Source organism: Balaenoptera physalus, assembly GCF_965194825.1.
Source record: "Balaenoptera physalus genome assembly, chromosome: 5".
NCBI lineage: Eukaryota > Metazoa > Chordata > Mammalia > Artiodactyla > Balaenopteridae > Balaenoptera > Balaenoptera physalus.
In genome coordinates, this window is record NC_138884.1 from 5,237,987 (window position 1) to 5,261,280 (window position 23,294).

Consider the following 23,294-nt stretch of genomic DNA (forward strand, 5'->3'; position numbering starts at 1 on the left):
GTAATTTAGAAAATAAAAATCAAATGAATATCTTAAATGATAACATGGATATAGCCATTTTATGAGAAACATTAATGTTTGATGCTCTACTACTTTTAGCATCAAAAGTTTTATATATATATATATATATATATGTTAAATATATATTCGTATGTTACATATTTATATATTTAGATTTATGTCAAATATATAAATATATAAAGAGTTAAATAAAACAGTATATAGTGCATATTTAATTCATTAAATTTATATAGGAATCAGTGTGAAATAACCCTTAAAATACATTTTATTAAGCCTTTGAATGCTTATTTATAGTAACATGTAGTCTTTTCATTTGCCACTACCTATTCTTAGCTCAGTAACTGCAGAAGTACATAATAAGTTGAATGTTTCCTCCCAAATCCCCCTAATCTCAAACTTCTTTACCAGACATTACATGCCACACTAAAGTATATTTAGGGCTTCTCAAAACCTCAAGAGCTGCCCTCATGGCATATTCATGGGCTTTTTAAAAGCTACCAAATCCACTACACAAGACTGAAGGAATCTTCTACTTTGTGGAGAACCAGAAACTTAGAAAAATGATAATAAGGTAGTTACTCAAAATGGTTATTTTATTTTCAATTTGGTATCAAGGTCAAATTTTATAAAGTCCTTTAAGCTGCCTAAGCCTTTTTCATTCTGCTCCTTCACCCTAGAACTACCTTCTGGTTAATATTGTGTAGTTTGTGCTATATGGTTATAAAGGAGGCAAAAATTATCTTCTGTTTCTTCCTTCCAACATTCAGTAAGTGAATGTTGAAGGGATACGTAAGCCTCTCTGATTTGTATGGGCAGACACACGGCGATTAGAAGAAATGTCATTTAGCTTGTTATTTTTGTTTCAGGTTTTTCTTTTATTCACTGGTCTATTGGTTTTGTAATTCTCTCAATTTATTTGTAGTTAGAAAAACAACTGAGGAAAGAGATTTCTTGAATTATACATGAAATATATGTGTAAAGATAAACACTTACTTATATAATGATAATGATATAATGATAAACACTGATTCCAATGTGTCACTTGTTTTATGGTTTACGCCTGATCACAGATTATCATGTCTAATTCATTGATTTGTATACTCCAGTTAGAAACTCATAAGCTTAATTAGAATACTCTCTTTAATCTCTAATTCAAACCAAAACATTTATTTTTCAGCAGATATACCATCCACCATATATGTTTAATAATAATAAAACAAAATCAACAAAATTTTCATTGTCAACACCACCTAAGCATTTCTTTCAATGAAAAGATAATACTGAGAGCACATAAACCACATTTGTCTTTTAGTAACTAAAATGACTACCACAATAACTCTTCTCAGGCAGCACAACCATAGTAGGTGTTTTTTCTGGCTTGCATAAAACTTGGAAAATAATGCAAAAACCAGAACACTTTGGAATGAGAAGCTTAGTATGTAGTTTGCTGGGTTTTCTTTTTTTTTTTTTTCCAAACTTCAGATCTAATTCCAGAGGAGCTGGAGGATCCACTCATTTTTAAGATCCAGTCCAGAAGCTACCAGGTTCACTAAAATATCAGGGACATATAACACCAGGGAATTGTAGTGTTCTCTGAACAGTACAAGTGTGACAGGCTTCCAGGACATATGCAAAAAAACTGAAAACTAAACATCAGGTGTATATTTCTGGTAGTTCTGGGGGGTTTGAATGAACTGCATTTCATAGAATGCACCACAATAATACTAAGATGACCACCAGTGGTGTCCATGGCACTCGTCAGCAGGCAGCACAAACCTGAATGCAGAAATCTGTCCTCAGCACATGCCCAGAACACAGTACAGGATTGTACCTTCATTCATCAATTCACTGAAACATTATTTTCTACACCAAACATTTTTGTTCAGAAGTATTGGGTTGGTCAAAAAGGTCCGTTCAGTTTTTTCCGTAAGATGCCTCTAGTAGCGCTTAGTTGTCTTTAACTTCATTCAAAACAATTTGTTAGATTGTACTGTGACAGCTGTCATATCAGCGTGCATTTAAAAAAAAAAAATTATCAAAATTGGTGAACTTGTGTGGAGCCATTTTAATATTGAAGATGGAAGAAAAAAAGCAACATTTTTGGTATATCATGCTTTATTATTTCAAGAAAGGTAAAAATGCAACCAAAATGCAAAAAAAAAGATTTGTGCAGTGTACGGAGAAGGTGCTGTGTCTGATCGAACATGTCAAAAGTGGTTTGTGAAGTTTCATGCTGGAGATTTCTTGCTGGACGACGCTCCACAGGTAGGTAGTCCAGTTGAAGTTGATAGCGATCAAATCGAGACAACTGAGAACAGTCAACGTTATACCACGCAGGAGATAGCCTACATACTCAAAATATCCAAATCAAGTGTTAAAAATCATTTGCACCAACTTGGTTATGTGAATCGCTTTGATATTTGGTTTCCACATAAGTTAAGCAAAAATACTTTCTTGATTGCATTTCCTCATGTGATTCTCTGCTGGAACGTAATGAAAACGTTCCGTTTTTTTTAAATGTAACGTATATGGTTTTTTTTTAAAATTAATTAATTTATTTATTTATGGCTGTGTTGGGTCTTCGTTTCTGTGCGAGGGCTTTCTCTAGTTGCGGCGAGCGGGGGCCACTCTTCATCGCGGTGCGCGGGCCTCTCATTATCGCGGCCTCTCTTGTTGCGGAGCACAGACTCCAGACGCGGAGGCTCAGTAGGTGTGGCTCACGGGCCTAGTTGCTCCGTGGCATGTGGGATCTTCCCAGACCAGGGCTCAAACCCGTGTCCCCTGCATTGGCAGGCAGATTCTCAACCACTGCGCCACCAGGGAAGCCCAACGTTCCGTTTTTAAAACAATTTTGATTGGCAATGAAAAGTGGATACTGTACAATAATGTGGAATGGAAGAGATCGTGGGGCAAGTGAAATGAACCACCACCAACCACACCAAAGGCCGATCTTCATCCAAAGAAGGTGATGTTGTGTATATGGTGGGATTGGAAGGGAGTCCTCTATTATGAACTCCTTCCGAAAAATGAAACGATTAATTGCAACAAGTACTGCTCCCAATTAGACCAACTGAAAGCAGCACTCGATGAAAAGCATACAGAATTAGTCAGCAGAAAACACATAATCTTCCATCAGGATAACACAAGACCTGATGTTTCTTTGATGACCAGGCAAAAACTGTTACAGGTTGGCTGGGAAGTTCTGTTTCATCTGCCATATTCACCAGGCATTGCACCTTCGGATTTCCATTGATTTCATTTTTACAAAATTCTCTTAATGGAAAAGATTTCAATTCCCTGGAAGACTGTAAAAGGCACCTACAACAGTTCTCTGCTCAAAAAGATAAAAAGTTTTGGAAAGATGGAATTATGAAGTTGCCTGAAAAATGGCAGAAGATATTGGAACAAAAGGGTGAATACATTGTTCAATAAAGTTCTTGGTGAAAATGAAAAATGTTGCCTTTTATTTTTATTTAAAAACCAAAGGCACTTTTCGGCCAACCCAATATCTTGAACATCTTTGACAAGAACTTATTTCATGAGACTCAAACACTACCTAACACAAGTACTTGAGAGGCATGAAAAAGTGGGACCTAAGGTTGATGAAAGGATCTGAATATAGGAAAATTGTTTACAAATTCTTTGCCATTGTGTAAAAGCTCCCAACAAAACCTGTCAAAATAACAGAAAGCGTGAGTAACCTGACACTAAACTGTCAGTCAAAAAACAGCTGAACCAGGAGAAATTTCCACGCCTTTGTTTGCTACAAAACTATTCAACAGTAAAATAAACTGCTCTGCTGGGAATTATTTCCTATTTGTATGCTGTCCCTGACCAGACTCACAATCATTTTTACAAAGCCATTAAAAGTTTCCTGACAGTCACCCTGAATTTTCTTTGCTTTGCTTCAGGCCATTATTTCTGATTATAGTCTATTAGGTCCCATTTTACAATAGCACTCCTCTTTTTTCAGGTTACATAGATTAGTATTTATTTCTGTGGGTAGGAATAGTAGGGGAATATTTTTCACATGCATTAGGCATTCAGTGGGATAAAAGGAAACTAAAATATACAAGAGATGCAAAAGAAGATTAAGATAATATGTACTGATGAGGAAAATTGTCAGAAATTATATCAAAGAGTATCACTCAAACATTTTTATAGAAATGTATACTGCCATTGAGAGTTAAAGGATTAATAAGATTTTAGAGCTAATGAAGATGAGTCAATAATAAAAAGACAATTCTAGCTCATAATTAGAATTTATCTATTTCCCTTTGGGTTACTTCCATATTTCATTATGCATTTCGTATTTATGTATTATCTTCTTCCAAAATTTTAAAGGAAAATAAGATGTATCACTAGTGATGACGGAAATTTTGATTTAGCAATTAAAATAGGGTTGATGTTTCCTGATTTGCTAAATAGAAGTTATAGTTCGAGTAGATGGATATATATACTCATCTTCTATAGGACTTGGTCATTTTCATATATTGTATTGATAACCTATTAAAAATACTTTTCCCTTAAATCTCCAATTTCCCATCTTTCTTTCCTCCTTTTCTTCATAGTCAACCTCTGTGTCATTCATGGTGAGGATGAATGAATTTGTCACAAGTACATCTGTTTACCTTGCATCCAACTCAACAAGTTGCTGTCATTATTCCTTCCTCCCATCCTTCTCTCTAATCATGGTTTGTCCACTATCTTTTGCCTGAAGACAGAATCTGCCTATATTTAAATTATAACTTGAGGTGTGTCTCCAGGTGTGTTGGAACATGCACATGCCCTTGTAATTTAAGTAAACATTATTTGGATTCATCTGATTTCCCTTTCAATAATCCATCTAATTCTCTTTAGACTTTGAACAAGCTGTCAAGAACCTTAATTCCATTTCTTGACCTTTCACACTAAATTGCTCATACTTCAAACTTGCTTTCCAGATCCTGTCTCTTCCAAAAGAGAGTACTTGAAGAGTCACAAAGAGCTTCAGAATTTGCAATCATTGCTCTTCAGTTCTTGTTGGGGAACATTTATTGAACACTTACTATGTGAAAGATATCATGCAAAGCTCTGTTTGGAAATAAAAATATGAATTTGAGTGAATGCCTGTTCTCAAGTTGCTTATAATTTCTGCGATATTTAGCTGTTTCAGACTCTTGATTCTTCCTGGAATGTTCTTTCATTCTTGTAAGGCGAGGATCAGCAAACCATGACCCCAGGCCAAATTCAGTGCTCTGCCTATTTTGGTAAATGGTCTAGGAACTAAGAACATTTTTTGGTATTTTTTAACAGTTGAAAAAAAGTCAAAAGAAGAGTACTATGTTGTGATGTGTAAACATTATCTGGTATTCAGATTTACATAAATAAAGGTTTATTGGAACACATCTACACCCATTCATTTAAATATTGTCTATCTCAATATCAAAAAAGCAAACAACTCAATTAAAAAGTGGGCAAAGTACCTGAATAGGCATTTTTCCAAAGAAAACATACAGATGGCCAACAGACACATGCAAAGATGCTCAACATTGCTAATCATCAGGGAAATGTAAATTAAAACTACAATGAGCCATCACATCACACCTGCCAGAATGGCTATGTTCAAAAAGACAGCAAAAACAACTGTTGGCTAGTATGTGGAAAAAAAGAGAACCCTCACGTGGTGTTGGTGGAATTGTAAGTTGATGCAGTCACTATGGAAAACCATATGAAGCTTCCTCAGAAAATTAAAAATAGAACTACCATACAATCTAGGAATTCCACTTCTGGGTATTTTTCTGAAGGAAACAAAAATTATGTTAATTTGAAAAGATATACACACCCCTAGGTTCACTGCAGCACTTAGTGCAGAAATAAGTATACAACAAATCAGGTGACCTAAGATGTATACACTCAATTTGGATACCACATTGTGGGTTCACCCAAGGATAGTATACAGATACTCCTAGATAGAGTGAACTACTGGGAATGAATGTTGCATCAAAGGTGGAGAGAGAGAGGGTTTGATGTTTGATAAATATGCAAACATATCATTAAATTTGAAAACTCCTAGACGTATTGTCGACCTGGTTCTCTCACTGATTGGGATCAGGTCATTAACTATTGAAAATAAATTGGTTTCAGTAGTTCTCATTGTTTAACTTTACTGCTTCTCTACCTATTAGGTTCCTGAGACTGGCAGGAGAGTCCGCTTTCTTGGAAGTAATTGAGAATTGGGAGGAAAGAGAACTTTTGCAAAAAGGAAAAAATAAAAAATAAACCTTACTCAAAATGTATAACTGTATTCTTTGTTGTTCTCCAACAAATGACCTGTTCTCCAGCTAGAGTGTTCTCATCAAAATTTTATTAAAAAACCAGTGATTTTCCACAGCAACTAAAGAACGCATCACACATTTTACTAATCAAATTCTTTTTAATCTACATTTGGTAGTCGTATTTCCAACACCTATATGGCTCATCCTAATTACCCTGGGTCTTACTAATTTTCTTCTTGTCTGAATTTTCATAGCATTTATATTTGGTGCCACATAATTTGGCCTTTAATCATGTACTATCATCCCTGCCTAAAATGTTAGCCTCTGCTATTCCTGTATTTCAACATTTTACAGACATACTGGGGAAGGTACAATATTTCCTCAGTAAATACAAGTTTAAATGTCACTTATCATAGAAAAAAAAATGGAGAGGGGATCAAAAAGTGTATATTTCTCAAACATGTTGTTAAACACTATTTCATGTCATCCAGAATCATTGATAAACCGAATTCTAGAGCATCTTCAAAATATGGTCTGTGGATAGCTGCCTGTTGGCATATCGTTCCTTACCAAGCTGAGAATAGTACAGAAATGGAAAATAACCATTTAGAATCTTTACTAACAATTTGCCATTGCCGTAATATCCATGAGCATGGTCAGTGGACCCATCTCCTTTAATAGGGTTTAGACAAGCTTGGGTGTGTCAGGCGTGCCTGGAGGGTTCTTTTCCACAAATCATTTAAGAAGCTCTGATTTTGAGCTTTCTTTTCTTTTCTAGCTCTCTCTCTCTCTTTCAAATAGCTTTAAAATACATATATATCCAAAACTGTTGCAATCTGAGTCTACTGAGATAAATAGAAAAGTGAATGAAACACTTGACAAAATAGTGTTCACTTTAATAAATGCAATTGAATATAAATAATTATTCTCAATGAGAATTTGTTCAGTTTATCATAAATCAAAGAAATGAAACAAGGGTTCTTTGTACTGAACTGGAATGTTTAGATTATGATTTCCAGGAAATTTTTTTTATAATCATGAAAAAATATATATATATAGTTGAGCTATTTGTGAATACACTAGATATAATATATTCTTTTAATCTTGCTTTGCAATATAAAAAAAACCCCTAGATCTTACAATAGCATGTTAAACAATTTAATATCCATGGTTATCTCCCTTATTGGACCATATTTTTTAAAGGCAATGAGGTTAAATTACTTTTGTCAATTTTTAGTCGAGATCACTGCTTATAACCCAAGTGATACAACTGCTTATTTCTACAGTTAGATATATTCAATTTATCTAATTCTAGTTGCCATTTCATTTATGAAAATGTCATAAACAATCTAGTTCATATTAGTCAAAGCATAGGTAGTCATGGCAATTTAGGGGCTGATTTGCCTTAATTTGGCCTATATAAGAAAACTGTCAGATAGTATGATTTTGATACTAGGATATCAATGGTACAAAGACCACAGTAAAGAAATTTTCATCCTTTCTTTTAACATAAGGAGAATGCATTTATGTCCTCCAATGTTATAACAAAAATGAAGCAGATAACACTATACAATCATAAACTGAGGACTGATTTCTCTTTAGCAGCAAAGTATTAGAAAGATTAAAAACACAGGCTTTGAGGTCAACCAGAATTAGATGCAATCCAGTTTTACACTCATATTAGCCATGTAAATACTCCTTTTAAGCTTTGTTTATGTCACTGGTATAATATCACCAATCACATAGGATTATTATGTTTGTTAAATGAAATCATGTTTGAAAAGGTCAAATGATCAATAAATGTTACCTGTTATTTTCCTATAGAAAATTCACTATGGGATACATTTCATGAAAACTATAATAGTCTACACATTTTTCATCCAAATATTTCATTTTTCAATTTCCCAAAATGTTTTGGAGGGAAGTTCACTGTGTATATTTAAGAATTTCAAAGAGTTACTTTAAATACAGAATGATGGTTGCATATGTGGTCAGGAGAACTTATTTTTCCCTTTATCACTTGTTAGTTCTATGATATTGAGCTAATTATTTGTCTTTTCTCATTTCCTTATCTAGAAATTGAGAGGATTAAATTAGAACTTGTCCATGGTTTCAATAAAAGAAAAAAAACAAAAAAACAAAGCTATCTGAATTACTTCTACTCTGCTTAAACAGAAATATTTTATCAGTTTATAGAAATATTATATTAGGTCCACCCATGTTGTTGCAAATGGCAGAATTTCATTCTTTTTTATGATTATATAAATATACCACGTCTTCTTTATCCATTCATCTGTTGATGGGCAATTGGGTTGCTTCCATATCTTAACTATTGTAAATAATGCTACAATGAACATAGAGGTGCATGTATCTTTTCAAATTAGTGTTTTTATGTTCTTTGGATAAATATCCAGAAGTGGAATTGCTGGATCATATGGTAATTCCATTTTTAATTTTTTGAGGCGCTTTCTATACCGATTTCCACAGTGGCTGCAGCAATTTACATTCCCACCAACAGTGTAGGAAGGTTCCCTTTTCTCCATATTCTCACTGGCATTTGTTATTTGTAGACATTTTAATGATGGCCATCTTGAGAGGTGTGAGGTGAATAACCAATTTAAAAGTAAATAAATTTGTAGAGTGTTAAATTTCAAATGTCTGCAAAACATGAGAGAAGAAAGAACTCTAGATCTTTTGTCAGTGCAGGACTGAATGATTTGTGTGTCGATTCTCCTGGTTCTTGTAAATGAGCCAGAATCCTGGGTGGGGGTTGGTCCAGGTGTCCCTGAGAATCCAGGGGCAGGGACTTAAAGACTTTTGGAAAAGGCATAAACTTGAAATAATGGGGAGACAAATTAAATATCAAGACCATAGGTTTCACATTAGGTCCAACAACCAGTAAATAGAGTTTGGCAAAATGTCCTTTGAATTGAAAGCTAACATTAAGCACTAAAGAAATTAGACAAATATGGGGAATATCAGGAAATGTAAATTATATGGACCCACAAGGTTCATGAAGGATCAACTCAATTAAATGGCAGTTTAGATAGTTGGAATTAAAGAATTAGTTGTATTTAATTTCACTCCCCAACTTGTTGAAGATTTGATTGGTACAGGAGCAATGGTGCTCTTTCCTAACTTTATTTAATGAAGCACAATTGGTAAGTTGGTGAGATGGGATGAAAATTTATTATTAAAAAATTCTTTTCTTACCAGATAACACATGAAGTTAAATGACCACACAAGAAAAGAAGAAAAAAAAAAAAAAAAAAAAGAATGGACTTTAGTATGTAAACCTCTCTTTAAAATGTTGAAAAGCTCATCAAAATTATGACATCACTACGAACACTGATGGATATCATGGAAAGATAGAGGTTACTTCTTCAAATATGTTCTGTACTCTAGTTTCTTTAAGTAACAATAGAGAATACTTGCTTAAATGGTCCTTTCCAGCTATTGATTAATAGTCAAAATTAAGAGAACTACTTTAAGAAGACTGTTTGGATTAACTTACATTGACGCTTCTTCATTTGAAGCATCAAGGTAAACTAATCCAAATAGATTCATTTAAAATCAGTCATGTACCACAATGTTCATTGCAGCTCTATTTACAATAGCCAGGACATGGAAGCAACCTAAGTGTCCATCAACAGATGAATGGATAAAGAAGATGTGGCACATATATACAATGGAATATTATTCAGCCATAAAAAGAAACAAAATTGAGTTATTTGTAGTGAGGTGGATGGACCTAGAGTCTGTCATACAGAGTGAAGTAAGTCAGAAAGAGAAAAACAAATTCCGTATGCTAACACGTATATATGGAATCTAAAAAAACAAAAAAAAAGGTTATGAAGAACCTAGGGGCAGGACGGGAATAAAGACACAGACGCAGAGAATGGACTTGAGGACACGGGGAGTCGGGAAGGGTAAGCTGGGACGAAGTGAGAGAGTGGCATGGACATATACACACTACCAAATGTAAAACAGATAGCTAGTGGGAAGCAGCCACATAGCACAGGGAGATCAGCTTGGTGCTTTGTGGCCACCTAGAGGGGTGGGAGGGAGACGCAAGAGGGAGGAGATATGGGGATATATGTATATGTATAGCTGATTCACTTTGTTATAAAGCAGAAACTAGCACACCATTGTAAAGCAATTATACTCCAATAAAGATGTTAAAAAAATAATAATAAAATAAAATAAAGTGAATACTACAAAAAATAATAAATAAATAGATAAATAAAATGTATTTTAAAAGCAAGCAATTTTGTTTTGACAGATTTCACTTCTCTATGTTCTGATCATATTACTAAAGCAAATATAGATTTTGAAATAAATAATACCTATGAGACAGATTATCAGGCAGGCAAAGAAATTACTTCTACAAGATAGGATTGAAGTAAAAACTTGAAGTTTAGTTTGGGGGACCATAAACCACATGAACAAACTGTCATTAAACCTTTAAAGGACTTTCATGTAGATTCTATTCCTTGATTCTTTGAAATTCTTGTATTAAAATGGAGTAAATTAAATTATTTCTTATTGGTATAAATCCGTAGGACACAAAGGAAACAACGATAAACTTTTAAGGAAAAGGGTCAAACAATTTGAATGACCTGGAATGTCAGAAACTGTAAGTTCCCCTTTCTTTCTTTAAATGCATGAGTTTTGATAATGCACATTTTACAGATTTCTGTTTTGGGGGACATTAGTGGAGGACCGAGAGAGGTTTTATTGATTACCTTTCTAAGAATGCATTATGTAATCTCTTGCTCTGAATGGCTTATTCTGTCTTGTAACTGCTTTAAAAATGTTGACGTACAAGCATGAATTGAGGGAATTTTATGATTGTTGCATTCTCTATATTTGTTCAATACAGTGTAACATCACTTAGGAACTGAACTTTTTTCTCTGCAACATAATCTCACAATGCAGATGGCGAAGTGTCATTTTGATGGAGTTCTTCATCTCCCCATATTGTCCGGCAGAGGGCGCCTTATGTGGAAGGCAGGCTTAGTCGTTTTTTCCAGATCATTATGGACTGAAAAACATTCTGAAATGTGGTAGATTTACCTTCAAAAATTATAAGGCTCCTTAGAGGATAATTATACGCATGTGTACTTTTAAACTGTATTGTAATTCACACATTAATTTGTTCCACATAGGAACGCCTACACTGAGAATCATTGCACTTTTTCAGGTCAACATTCTTTAAAAATTATTGCTTTATGTAATTAACTAGTTAATTATTATTATTGAAAATGACCTTATATTCTCTTTCTTAAAGGTATGAAGTGAGCGGATTCTGGCCAAATAATTTATACACATAGGTATTTTGCTATGTTTGTATCAATTAATATAAAAACCATAAAATACACACATTTTAAAATCATATCTTGTAAACCTTTAGAAATAAATGTTACATAAAAATAATTTACTCCTGTGCCTATCTTCTTTATAGGTAAGAAGACAGACCAAATTTACATTTTATTTGTCCTTTTTCTTTAAAACTATATCTTTATTTATTATATTGCCTGCAGAATTACATTTTCTCTCGTCTCTTTTCACTGACAAATCTGATAGGGGTTCTGCCACACTATCCAGCTCAGAAATATTCTTGAGTAATAAAGTGAAGACAATATTGAATAAGAATTCACCAAAACTGCCTCTGTGATTTAGTTCAATGTAAATCCTTTATGTATGCAGATTATATAATCTGATATGCTATTTTTCTTTTGCATCTTTAAGCTTTCTAAATAATTTCAAAAGTAAACTATTAGACATAAGATGATATTTTTGCAAAATTATATTCACAAATAACTATGCTGAAAGTTATATATTAAAGAGTGACCTTTTAAATGAAAATGATACTAGTCTGTGGATTTTTAAATATGAGAAAAAAAAGAGTTTTAATGGGCAAAAATTAGCAGCTTAAATAGTAATGGGATGAACAATAATTTTGAGGTTTAAGTTTTGTTTTCCTTGGGATTTTTATTATATAGTTGTATCTTGAATATAGATTTAAGAAATTTAGAAAACATATAACATCATTATATGATAAAGTACATGGAGAAATGCAAAACTGTCATTGTAAACGTTTAGCAATAATTTTTTAAAAAATTTAGTGATTCAAACATTTAATAAAATAAAATAAAGGCATTAATTTACTGTATTATTTTCCTTCCTGCACAGCCTCTCAAATTATTCAAACTGAGATTAATGACCTATCTAAATATGAAAAAGATATTAAAGAAATGACAACCCTTCAGTATTAAATTACAATTTTGACAACTATTGTTGAAATATAAGATGTAAGCAATGAGAAATCAAGCAAGGGATCAGTTAAATAGACATTTTAAGAAAGAAAAGGAAAAGAAAAATAAGGACTAAGATTTAAATAAATCATTAAAATCATAAATCTAATCCTCAATACGATAATTACAATTAATCTTGTTACAGTAAGTTTTCAACATATTTAGAAAGAAGAAAATTTGGAAATTATCATCCTTCAGAGAGGAACATCACTAGAAAATATCTAATATTGATAATTCAAGAAATATCATTCCTGAGCACATTACTTAAAGTGATTAAATGTAATTAGTTGCATGAAGTCAGACTGGGGATAGTAAGGCACAAAGTAAGAAACTACTACTTTTGTATTATTTTATTTTTACAATGCCAATCTATTACCTTGAATAAGTCAACACGTACTTTTTTTGTGAATAAAACTCAATCTTAGTCCAGAAACAGTAGTTTAAGAGCCATAGAAGCTAGATTTATGTGATTTTTGTAAGTCTCAAGTAAAATGGTTTTATGTTTAAAGATATTTGTATGAATAATTTTTATGTTAAACTCTTCTATTTTACCCTTAAGAAGTTTCTATTGAAATTCCAAATTACTATAAGTACATTTCTTTCTCAAGAACAGAAAATGTGCTCCTAGGTGTGTATAGTGAATCCTTATACTTCGTATAAAAAATGTGATGGCAAGAGATTGTTTGAGACACATACATAATTCTGGTCACATTTACCAAATAACTTGGCTGGTTCTTATTAATAATCTCTTGAAAACCTAATATGCTTTCTTAGATAAGATTACTTGATCTAATTAATATGCTATACAACTCCATTAAGGTGCTGTTGCATGATTTACATGCGCCCCGCGGCTATCCCCCTAATGTTAGCCTTGCCTACTTCAAGCGTAACAGAAGCACAATGTGAGAATTTCATAAGAGTGTGATTTTTAATGAAAGATTACAAGGCCCCTTTAAATCCAGGGTTTCAAAGACCAATTTCATAAATTTATTTCTTTTAAAATCAACAGCATAATCTTCTAAGGAATAGTTAGAGGTAGTTTGCATTACTCTCTTTAGGCAGCTCTTTGCAGGATATCATTGTAAGTGCAAAGGAAGCTCTTTGCAGGATATCATTGTAAAGAAAGCTTAAATTTTTATCATTCTAGAACTCTTTGTAAGTTAAGGCATGTTTGAATAGAGATCCACTGAGAAAAGAATAAGTGGGGAAATACTTCGAGTACCTTTCTGAAATATACAGTGGTATTGAATTCAAAAGGTTGCTTGATGGCTTCATGGAGAAATGAATTGTCTGCATTGTATAAAGCGGCTGGTGTTTTAACAATTATTTTTCTGGACAGAGTTTGGAGAAATAGTAACTGGATTAGAAACAGAAGGAGATGCTGAAAAGGGGGTTTGGAAGTATTAGCAAGGAAATTGATAAATGCCCTGAAGGCTGCACTGCTTGAGAAGAGGGGAACGCCAGCAGAGAGAGAAGTGTGGACACAGCAGAGAGAGCTGTTTCCCCATTTCTAATCTCACTTTCAATTTCTTGATACCTGAGTATTCTGCACACTATGGACACAACCTGTTCCTATGTAAAAACTCCATTCTAATAGAGTACCAATCATATTCATTTATAAAGTCTAGGTAATTTTCTTATGTGGAAATTCCAAGCCTAGAAAATAGACATTTTAGAGGTGATTCACATCAGACTTTCTGCAGAAACTATGATCCTCTGGAGTTAGCATCATTTAAGCTGCATTAAAACCAGGAACAGAATCTTTGCATCCTAAAATATAAGACCCATACATGTGGGAATTCCCTGGTGCTCCAGTGGTTAAGACTCTGTGCTCTCACTGCCACGGGCCCAAGCTTGATCCCTGGCTGGGGCACTAAAATCCCACAAGCCATGCAACATTGCCCCCCAACCAAAATACACACACACACATACACACACACACACATCTATATACTTAAGACCCACGCATGATAAGATTTGTGTGATTTTTCTTTCAATCTCTTCTAGTCCTCACAAAAGAATAAAGAACACCATGGTATGTATGGAGAACAGCAGCTGGATCTTAAGAAGTGAACAGAGAAGGAAGTGAAGTAATTGAAAAATTTTTCCAAACCCATTTCAGTTTGAGTTCTGAAGTTATAAGTCTGAGATAGAATCCTATTTGCTTGAAGTACATACTTATTGTAGGTGACAAGATGAAATCATGTATACAACTAGGATAAATACAGCAAGAATCCTGTCTAGTTAGGTTGCATTACAAAAAAAGGAAAAAAAGATACATGAAAGTATAAATAAAAGCATGTTCTATGAATCTTCAACCAACTCACTACCAAAAGCTGAAACCTGATGTAATCTGACATTGCACTAAAATTGAATTTTTATTTAGAGCAAGCAAACAGCATCTTCTGAGAGATTTGATCAAAGATTCTGTATTCTAAATATTTCAGTTTTTATCTAAACTTTACTAGCCAATGAGTTGTATTGGGAATTGCAATTCTCTTAATATCAACAGTGACTATGAAAAATATTATTTTTATGCTTAATCCTTTTTTGTGGGGAAAAAAATTATTCGAAAAGACTCATTTCCACTACTCACAATCAAGTGATTTATCTTCTAAAATCCAGAAGAACTAGTTTTTTTTTTTTTTTTCTATAATAGAACTCCAAACTATCTTAGACTGGGTATTTGCACAGTATATTTTGACTGTGTGATCTTGAATTAATAGAACCATGAGGTTATGTTTACCCTGAAACAATTCAGTGATCAATTATTCTGTGAAACGTTTTTCACAAGAAGAACACTGTTTTGTGGGAATTGTAAAGTAAGGAGAGGTGAGGAGGGAATTAGACGTAAACATCTTTAAACTCAGGCAATGCATAAAAGAATGAATAGCCTAAGGCTCTAAGCAATGGAGTTTTCCTTAAATTCATTTCACAAATGTTACTTGACTACCTGTAAGTACATTGGGAATAAAAATGCTAATCAAAGTCTTGACTAATAGAGATAGTAAGATGTGGTGGGTTGTTTCCTATGTCAGCTTGGCTATGACTAGGCTATGTCACTCAGTTTTTGGTCAAGAACTAGTCTGATAGAGAATGGATAAACAAGAAGTTCCTACTGTAAAGCACAGGGAACTATATTCGGTATCCTGTGATAAACCATAATGGAAAAGAATATGAAAAAGAATATATATATATATATATATATATATATATATATGTATAACTGAATCACTTTGCTGTAGAGCAGAAATTAATACAACATTGTAAATCAACTATACTTGAATAAAATTATAAAAAAATAACTAGTCTGGATGCCGTTGTGAAAGTATTTGTGGAGGTGATTAACATTTAAAATTAGTTGGCTTTATAGAGACACAGATGTAGAGAACAAATGTATGGATACTTTGCAGGGAAGGGGGGTGGTGGGATGAATTGGGAAACTATGATTGACATATACACTACTATGTATAAAATAGATAACCAATGAGAACCTACTGTATAGCACAGGGAACTCTACTTAATGCACTGTGGTGATCTAAATGGGAAGGGAATCTCAAAAAGAGGGGATATATGTATACATATAACTGATTCACTTTGCTGTACAGCAGAAACTAACACAACATTGTAAAGCAACTATACTCCAATAAAAATTAGTTAAAAAGTAAATTAAATCGGTTGGCTTTAATTAAGACAGATCACCCCCCGTAATGTGAGTGGCACTCATGCAGTCAGTTGCAGGCATCAGATTTAAGAGTGAGGTTTCCCATGGAAGAAGGAATCCCGCCTTAAGGCTTCCACACAGAAATCTGTTTGTTTCCAGTCTGCCTATAGATGTCAGACTCAAGACCCCAGTGTTGACTTGTATCAGCACTCTGCTGGCCTAATCTGTGGCTTTTGGATTCCAGACTGAACATCAACTCGTATCTGAATTTCCTACTGCCTGGCCTGCCCTACAGATTTCACACACGTGCATGCCACTCCACCCACCAGTTCCGGAGCCAATTCCTTAAAATAAGGAGATGGAGACAGACAGTGATGGAGAGATGTAGATCCAGATCCGGACATGGATATAGATACTAATCCTATTGACTCTGTTTCTCTGGAGAAAAATGTTCTCGACATAATACTCAACAATTTTCTCATGAAATTATAATTAGAAATGAAATCTAGTAGAATGTGGCACCAAATAGCTTACACACTCTGAAATGAACATCTTCTGTGTTTAAACAGAAATAAAATAGCTTCACATAAGGAACACATTTAATTCAACATTTATTCTCAAAGCATACTGACGTCAGTTTTTCTTTTTTCTAGTGCTGTATACTTGTGTATCATGAAAGTGTCTGTGTATACATATTCCAATTATTTCAGCTTATCTCACATTAAGGAATAACAAAATAACAAAGCAATATAAAATAAAAGTTTATCTACTCTACCCTTTATTTCATATATATGGATTACAATAACTGCATGAGAAATATGTCTCTCTTTTTTGGTATAAACAAATGCCTGTATTCTGCATTTTACAACGTAATCAGGATGTAGTTTTAGCCAATTATCCATTCTCTGTATTATTCTTAGTGCTTTAACAAATATATTGGTCAGCTAAAATGTATTTGTATTTTAATTTCAATATCCGAACAGTAGAAATGTCATAAATTTAAACACACACAATTTGATAGTTTCTCTCATCTTAAAAATACAAATCTAACTTTTCTTATACTTTTTGCTTAGTTTTCCATTAGCATATAGAAATTTTTGTAAATTTTTGTTTTATATAAGAATGCTAATTTTCTATCCTTATATTTCTTTTTATTTTGCAGTATGAATTTATAGAATAATCCCATGTGTAGGATGGCTGTAAGATTTCCAAGGGCTATGATTTGAAAAATCTGATGCAGTCAATTAGTTCTTAATAACTAATAATCACTGCCTTGTCATTGTTGTGGATAAGCGTTCTCAGGTTGAAGGAAATGAGTTAAGGCTGTCATCACCGATGTTTGGGTTCTATCTTCTCTTCAATTTTAATTTTTTATAGAAAGGTATACATAATTTATATATGTATGTATATAATTTCTCACTATATATATGTGTGTGTATATATGTGTATATATATATATAGAGAGAGAGAGAGAGAGGGAGAGAGTGATCTACTTGTTTTAGGAGGAAGTCTAAGTAATCAAAGGTTTTAAAAAAAGACATTCAGGTAAGTAAACTTCACATCCCTATTTTCCAGACATGTCACAAAACTATCACATCATTTTTTCCTTGCTTTTTCAGCTTTAGATTCCAAATAGTTAGCTACAACGCTACCAATCCCGTAGGAATCAGAAACACTCTTTTGTAAAATGATTTTGCTTTGATTTAAATAACTATTTTGATGCCACATTTCCAATATCTGTGTGTTAGCCCAAATTTCTCATCCATAATGTTTTTATAAAAATATACACATGCCATAAAATTGAATGACTTGCTTTATCAGAAGCAAATATTTATATTTTTATATGTGTTTCTTTACATACACACACACCTTATTCAAAATGGATTTAGTCAGTATTGATATCATCTGATTATAAAAGAAAACAAAATTGCACGTACAATTTAAAGTGTTTTCATACTTGTTAAACTTATAGTTTAACAAAAATGGTAATGATTCTATTTAGTAATTTAGCCTTTAAGTGAAATATTTTTAAATTAGAAACAGTTTCTTTTGTTTTAAACACTCATAAACATATTGAGTTAAATAATTTCTTTTATTTAAAATAGGAGGTCATTAGATTGCTTTGTCCTAAAAAGTGTCTGAGAGATGCTGGCCTATCTTATCTCAGTCTCATATTTTTTTTTTCCTTCTTCTCATTCTAGGACATGGCTTTAATCTGTAAATTGTTGTCTCCATAATTCAGTATGTGGCAACACTGGCTACTGGTAGGCTCAAAATAGGAGTTGAAAGTAAAGGATCTAAACCAGGGCATTAATATCTATTTTGTTCATATCTTGTCACCATGCCAACCTTAAAATGAGTATCAAGACACGGTTGCATTCTGAGGGCTACCAATACCTTACCTTATTTTGGGTGTCTGGTGCATGCCTGCACTTGTGTGGGAACACAAAGGTAACATGGGTACCTTCAGTATTACATATTTTGGTGTACACATATTTATGTGGAGATATATATAGCCATAGCAATATAAAATTAATTATTATTTCTTGTTATCCTGCACAGAAGTACAGTCCCTAATATGTATAAGCAATACGCATTTTGTCATATATTCTTTCATTTTCTGAAAGCTGACCAAAATTTTGCAGAAAATAAATATTTCTGTGAAAGGTAAGTACATGTAAATAAATAAAGGTACATGAAAAAAACAAGATGAAGAATAAATGGGCATCAACATTTATAAAGCATCTAATATACCTCAACTTCCCATCAGATTATTTATGGGCTGCTTTCTTTCATTACGGTAAAGTAACTATTGCCTGCCAAAATGGGAGACATTCTAAATTAAGGAACGGGTGAAGTTATTATGCTGTGTTCACTTTTGGTATTTCACCTCTAGTGCCTTTATTTTAATTACAAACAAGTCATTACAAATACACAATATATTATCTTCCTCTTTAAGTATAAAACCTGCATAGAGTAACAGATAATATCATAGTTTTAACACTGTCCTACCCACGTGTCTCATATATGTGTAGCTTTCATTGTATTTCCAAAATACAATTCTACTTAACAAAATTACTGTATAAAACTGTAAAGGAATTTTTAAAATACTTGCCTGAAATCCAAGGAGCTTTTCACTAGGCTTAATGTGCCTCTGAAATTCACATTCTATGGGTTGTATCACTTTGATTCCATCTTCATAAAAAACATAGAACATGTTCCCAATTCCCAGACCTTAGGAGTAAAAACACATTCAAAAGTTCAAAATAAAATTATCAGAAACATTTACAACCAAAACTCAGTGCCCCTCACATTGCTGGTGAGAGATCAATTTGTGAAGTCCTATAATGCTAATAAAGCAAACCGTGTGAGACCTTTACCATATGCCCAAGCAACTCTGAAATATTATGCAGACATTCTACTTCATCTCTCTATCTGCAAGTCAGTGATTTCTTTAACATAATTCAATAATGTTTCATATATTTAAAAATAATTATAAATGGAAATAAACTCTTTGATACATAGATTATATCTGCTACCATCCCTACTTAATTTAGGTGCTGATTAAGACATAAAAGTACTTTTTGAAGAATCATATTTATCCTATTTCTATTAGAGTTCCCTAAGGAAAATAAAATGGCTTTCTTTGCAGGAATTTAGCTTATATAGAGACTTTTAGAAACAAAAAGACCAAGTCCCCCAGATTTTGGAGAATATGTATTTTCCTAAAATAATGTTTGTAAATATAATCCTACTAGAAGTCTTACATATCAGTTTTCAGAGTGACAAAGTTTGGGGTCTATTTCTCCAGTTTAAAATTTGAATTAATTTAAGGTCTTGCAAAAATCTCATTTAAATCATACTTTTAATTTCTTTTCACAGTGAGGGTTTGGGTGTGTGACATCTCAGAAATTCATCTCACTTATATTATAAACCCACACCTCATGGGTACGGATGCTACAGATTAGACATCTGGAATGCCGTGGAGTTAACGGAGGTGTGCACCTGGGGACTTGTCACGTATGATTGCACACCTGTTCTCTTTGTTTCCTCTGCTTCTGATTTGTTCCAACATATCCAAACTAAGAGCATGTAGTTCTCCCTTTCCTGATCCTCACCTGAGTACCTCATCCAGATGTACTGGTTTGCACAATCATATTTATTCAGTATAACTATACCTCACATAGTTCAGTGAGAGCCAATAGATAAACCATTACACTGAAATCTTGAGAGTTTGAAAAGCAAAACATTGTTCTTTAAAATGCTTAACTTTTAAAAACATCTACTTTTAATTTTTACTTCAATTGAGGACACCTGCAAGGCCCATGAAGTCAAGCCTGAGGATTACAATAAAATTTATTGATTTGTAAAAAAAAAAAAATTTGTTTATTCAACTTAAGCCACATTTATTTTTGTTAAATATGTTCCTAGTTAATTTTAAAAGTCACCATCTATTCTTATGATTCAGAGGAAAATGTATTTGATCATAATTATCACTTTATTGGTGTTTATACAGAGTGAAATTATTTCTAACTAATAATGCATATATATTTTAAATGATCCAGATTATTTTGGCACATCTTATTATTGTTTTATAAATATTTTACAGTCCTCATATTTTAATACATGCAATCTTTATCAGTTAATTGTGCATTTTAATTCCAGAGTGCACAATGTTACAGTGAGATATTCCAGAACAGTAGCAGAAGTAGCAAGAACTAAATTCAAGTTATGTTTTCATAAAATAAAATTTAAGGGTTGTCAGCTACAATTTATAATTATAGCTTTGAATACAGAGGGATCAATTCCATACCAAAAGGATACAACTTACAAAAACCGCTTATGCAAAAAATTGATTTGTATTAGCAAGCTTCTGTGTAAACATTGTCAGAACGTTGATGTGTGCTATATATCAGTGACTAGCAAATTAACAATACTGGTAGTTGAAGCTTGTATCTGATTTTCAGTTGTGTCAGTTATGTACAAAGCTCGTAACATTTTTTAATGAACATGACTATATTCTCCGTCAGGTATTGCACGATTCTGCTCCACAGTCAGGAGTCTGAATGTGTTTGAACTTGACAACTACTCTAAGTGCAGACAGTTTGCAAAGTTTCTTGAAGTATTCCCTGCCCTTATTCCTATGGATATTTTTATTGTGTTATTTTACTATATTCTGTGCACAGTACAGTCAGTGGGATTCCACAGATGAAATTTCTTGAGCTGTATTTTCCTCTAAAACTCGCTTAATCCATGCAAATCACTTTCAAAACTGAAAGTCCATTTTCTTGCTTTTAAAAGTATGAGTTACATACACATCAGCATTTTTACAGAGTATAAGCTACTTTCCCAGTTACAAGTTATTGAAAAATACAGATAAAGTTATGAAACGTTTAGTTTGCTTTTGCATTTTACTGTTTTTGGTGGGAATATAACTCCCTAGTGTTTATGAAATAGTAATGCCAACAAAGTATCATGTATAAATATATGTTAAAATAATAAGATAAACTGAACACCTATGTATCAATCACTCTGCTATGAAATAAAACTTTATCTTCAGAGCCATCTGTGTCTTCCTCTCTTCCCTACCTACACGAGGGATATTTTGCATTTATTTTCTTGCTAGACATATTTTGTTCATCAATTACTAGGTTTTAGCAGCAGAATTTATAATCTGAATATATGATGCAGCTAAATATCATTTTAAATTTGCTGCTATAATATTATAATTTATTTTGAATATACTAGGCATAGAATGATATGAATTACCTGATGCTTGAGATGTGGTAATTGAAAACACATGCTGATTTTCACTTTGGGGCATTTGTTAGCTTAATCTGTATAGGAAGCAATAACATATCTGTGTATGTTCATTATAACTATTAAGTTTCCATGCCCTAACCTTTTTTTATTTTTGTGTGGGAGAATATAACAAAGAGAGACAAACTTAATTTTCTGAATTCAGACAGCTCAGAGGTAAATCACGACTATAGAACTTACTGTTGTATCGTGGGAAAGTTATTTCCCATGTAATATCTGTGCTGTAATTTCTCCATCTCATAATTAGATTTATGCAGCTGTTGTAAGAAGTAAATGAGATGGAGAAAGGAAAACATGTAGCAGAGTGACTTGAACTCTTACTATGAGTTCAAGAAATGGTAACTGTCCCTCTTTTTATGACTGACATTATGTCTTCTTTGAAACATCAGTGAAAAAAAATGGTGAAATGGCATCTAACCAAAATGTGATTACTGTCCTCCTGTTTTCCTCAAATCTACTCTGTGAGATATACTACTAGTACATTTCAGTTTTCTACGAGATTGAATTCTATGAATGCGTGAGCCTGCTAAAAGAGCAACTTGATTTTCTAGTAGAGCAGTTCTCAAAGTTGATCCTTTCAGAGGGTCTGCAAAGTCAAAACTATGTTCATAATAATGCTAAGATGTCATTTGCATTTTTCTCTCTCATTCTCACAAATTAGATGCTTCCAAATGTGGAATGTAGTTCTCAACAGGCTACTTGACATATGATGTTATGAGTGATATCACAACAGTTCAATGCAGAAGCAAATATAGGAATCCAACATCTTTTATTCAGCCAGATATTTAAAAAATTTGCAAAATGTACAACAGTGAGTCTTAATATAACTTTACAAATAATGTGGTATTTATGGCTACATGTAATGGGTTATTTATTATGGTTATTTTAAACAAATAAATAAATACATATTTTAATTTTCTCTGTCTTAATTTCTTATATGGTAAATACAAGTGGATAGAAATAACCCACATAAACAAAAGCTCTTGGAGTTGTGAATAATTTTGAGTCCCCAAAAGTCTGATAACCATGTAGGTTTCAGTTACCATTCTCTCCTCATTGATGCTTTCTATTGCAGTTTATTACAAAGGCTCTTGACTTCAGTAAAAGCTTTACCACTCTAGTCACGGTAAAGATTAGGAGTATGTGCTGTTTTGTCTTTTTTCATCCCCTGTGAAGACAGACACAGGTACTTTGTCTTTTCCAGGTCGATTGTTA

At 33.0% G+C, this 23,294-nt stretch overlaps 1 protein-coding gene and 1 long non-coding RNA gene across 9 annotated transcripts in view; one reads left to right on the top strand and one right to left on the bottom strand.

Moving 5' to 3' along the window:
• The window catches only part of FSTL5 (follistatin like 5), a 765,145-nt gene that overhangs the window by 86,469 nt on the left and 655,382 nt on the right, over positions 1–23,294 (bottom strand). For all 8 annotated transcript variants that reach the window (XM_082461701.1, XM_082461708.1, XM_082461706.1 and 5 more), the window contains one exon: positions 19,375–19,493. In XM_082461701.1, the coding sequence (XP_082317827.1) occupies positions 19,375–19,493 (119 nt within the window). The remainder of the gene's footprint in view (positions 1–19,374; positions 19,494–23,294) is intronic.
• Positions 5–10,485, top strand: LOC309660863. The gene is made up of 2 exons (XR_014263691.1): positions 5–2,511; positions 2,842–10,485. It is a non-coding gene; the product is annotated as an uncharacterized lncRNA (long non-coding RNA).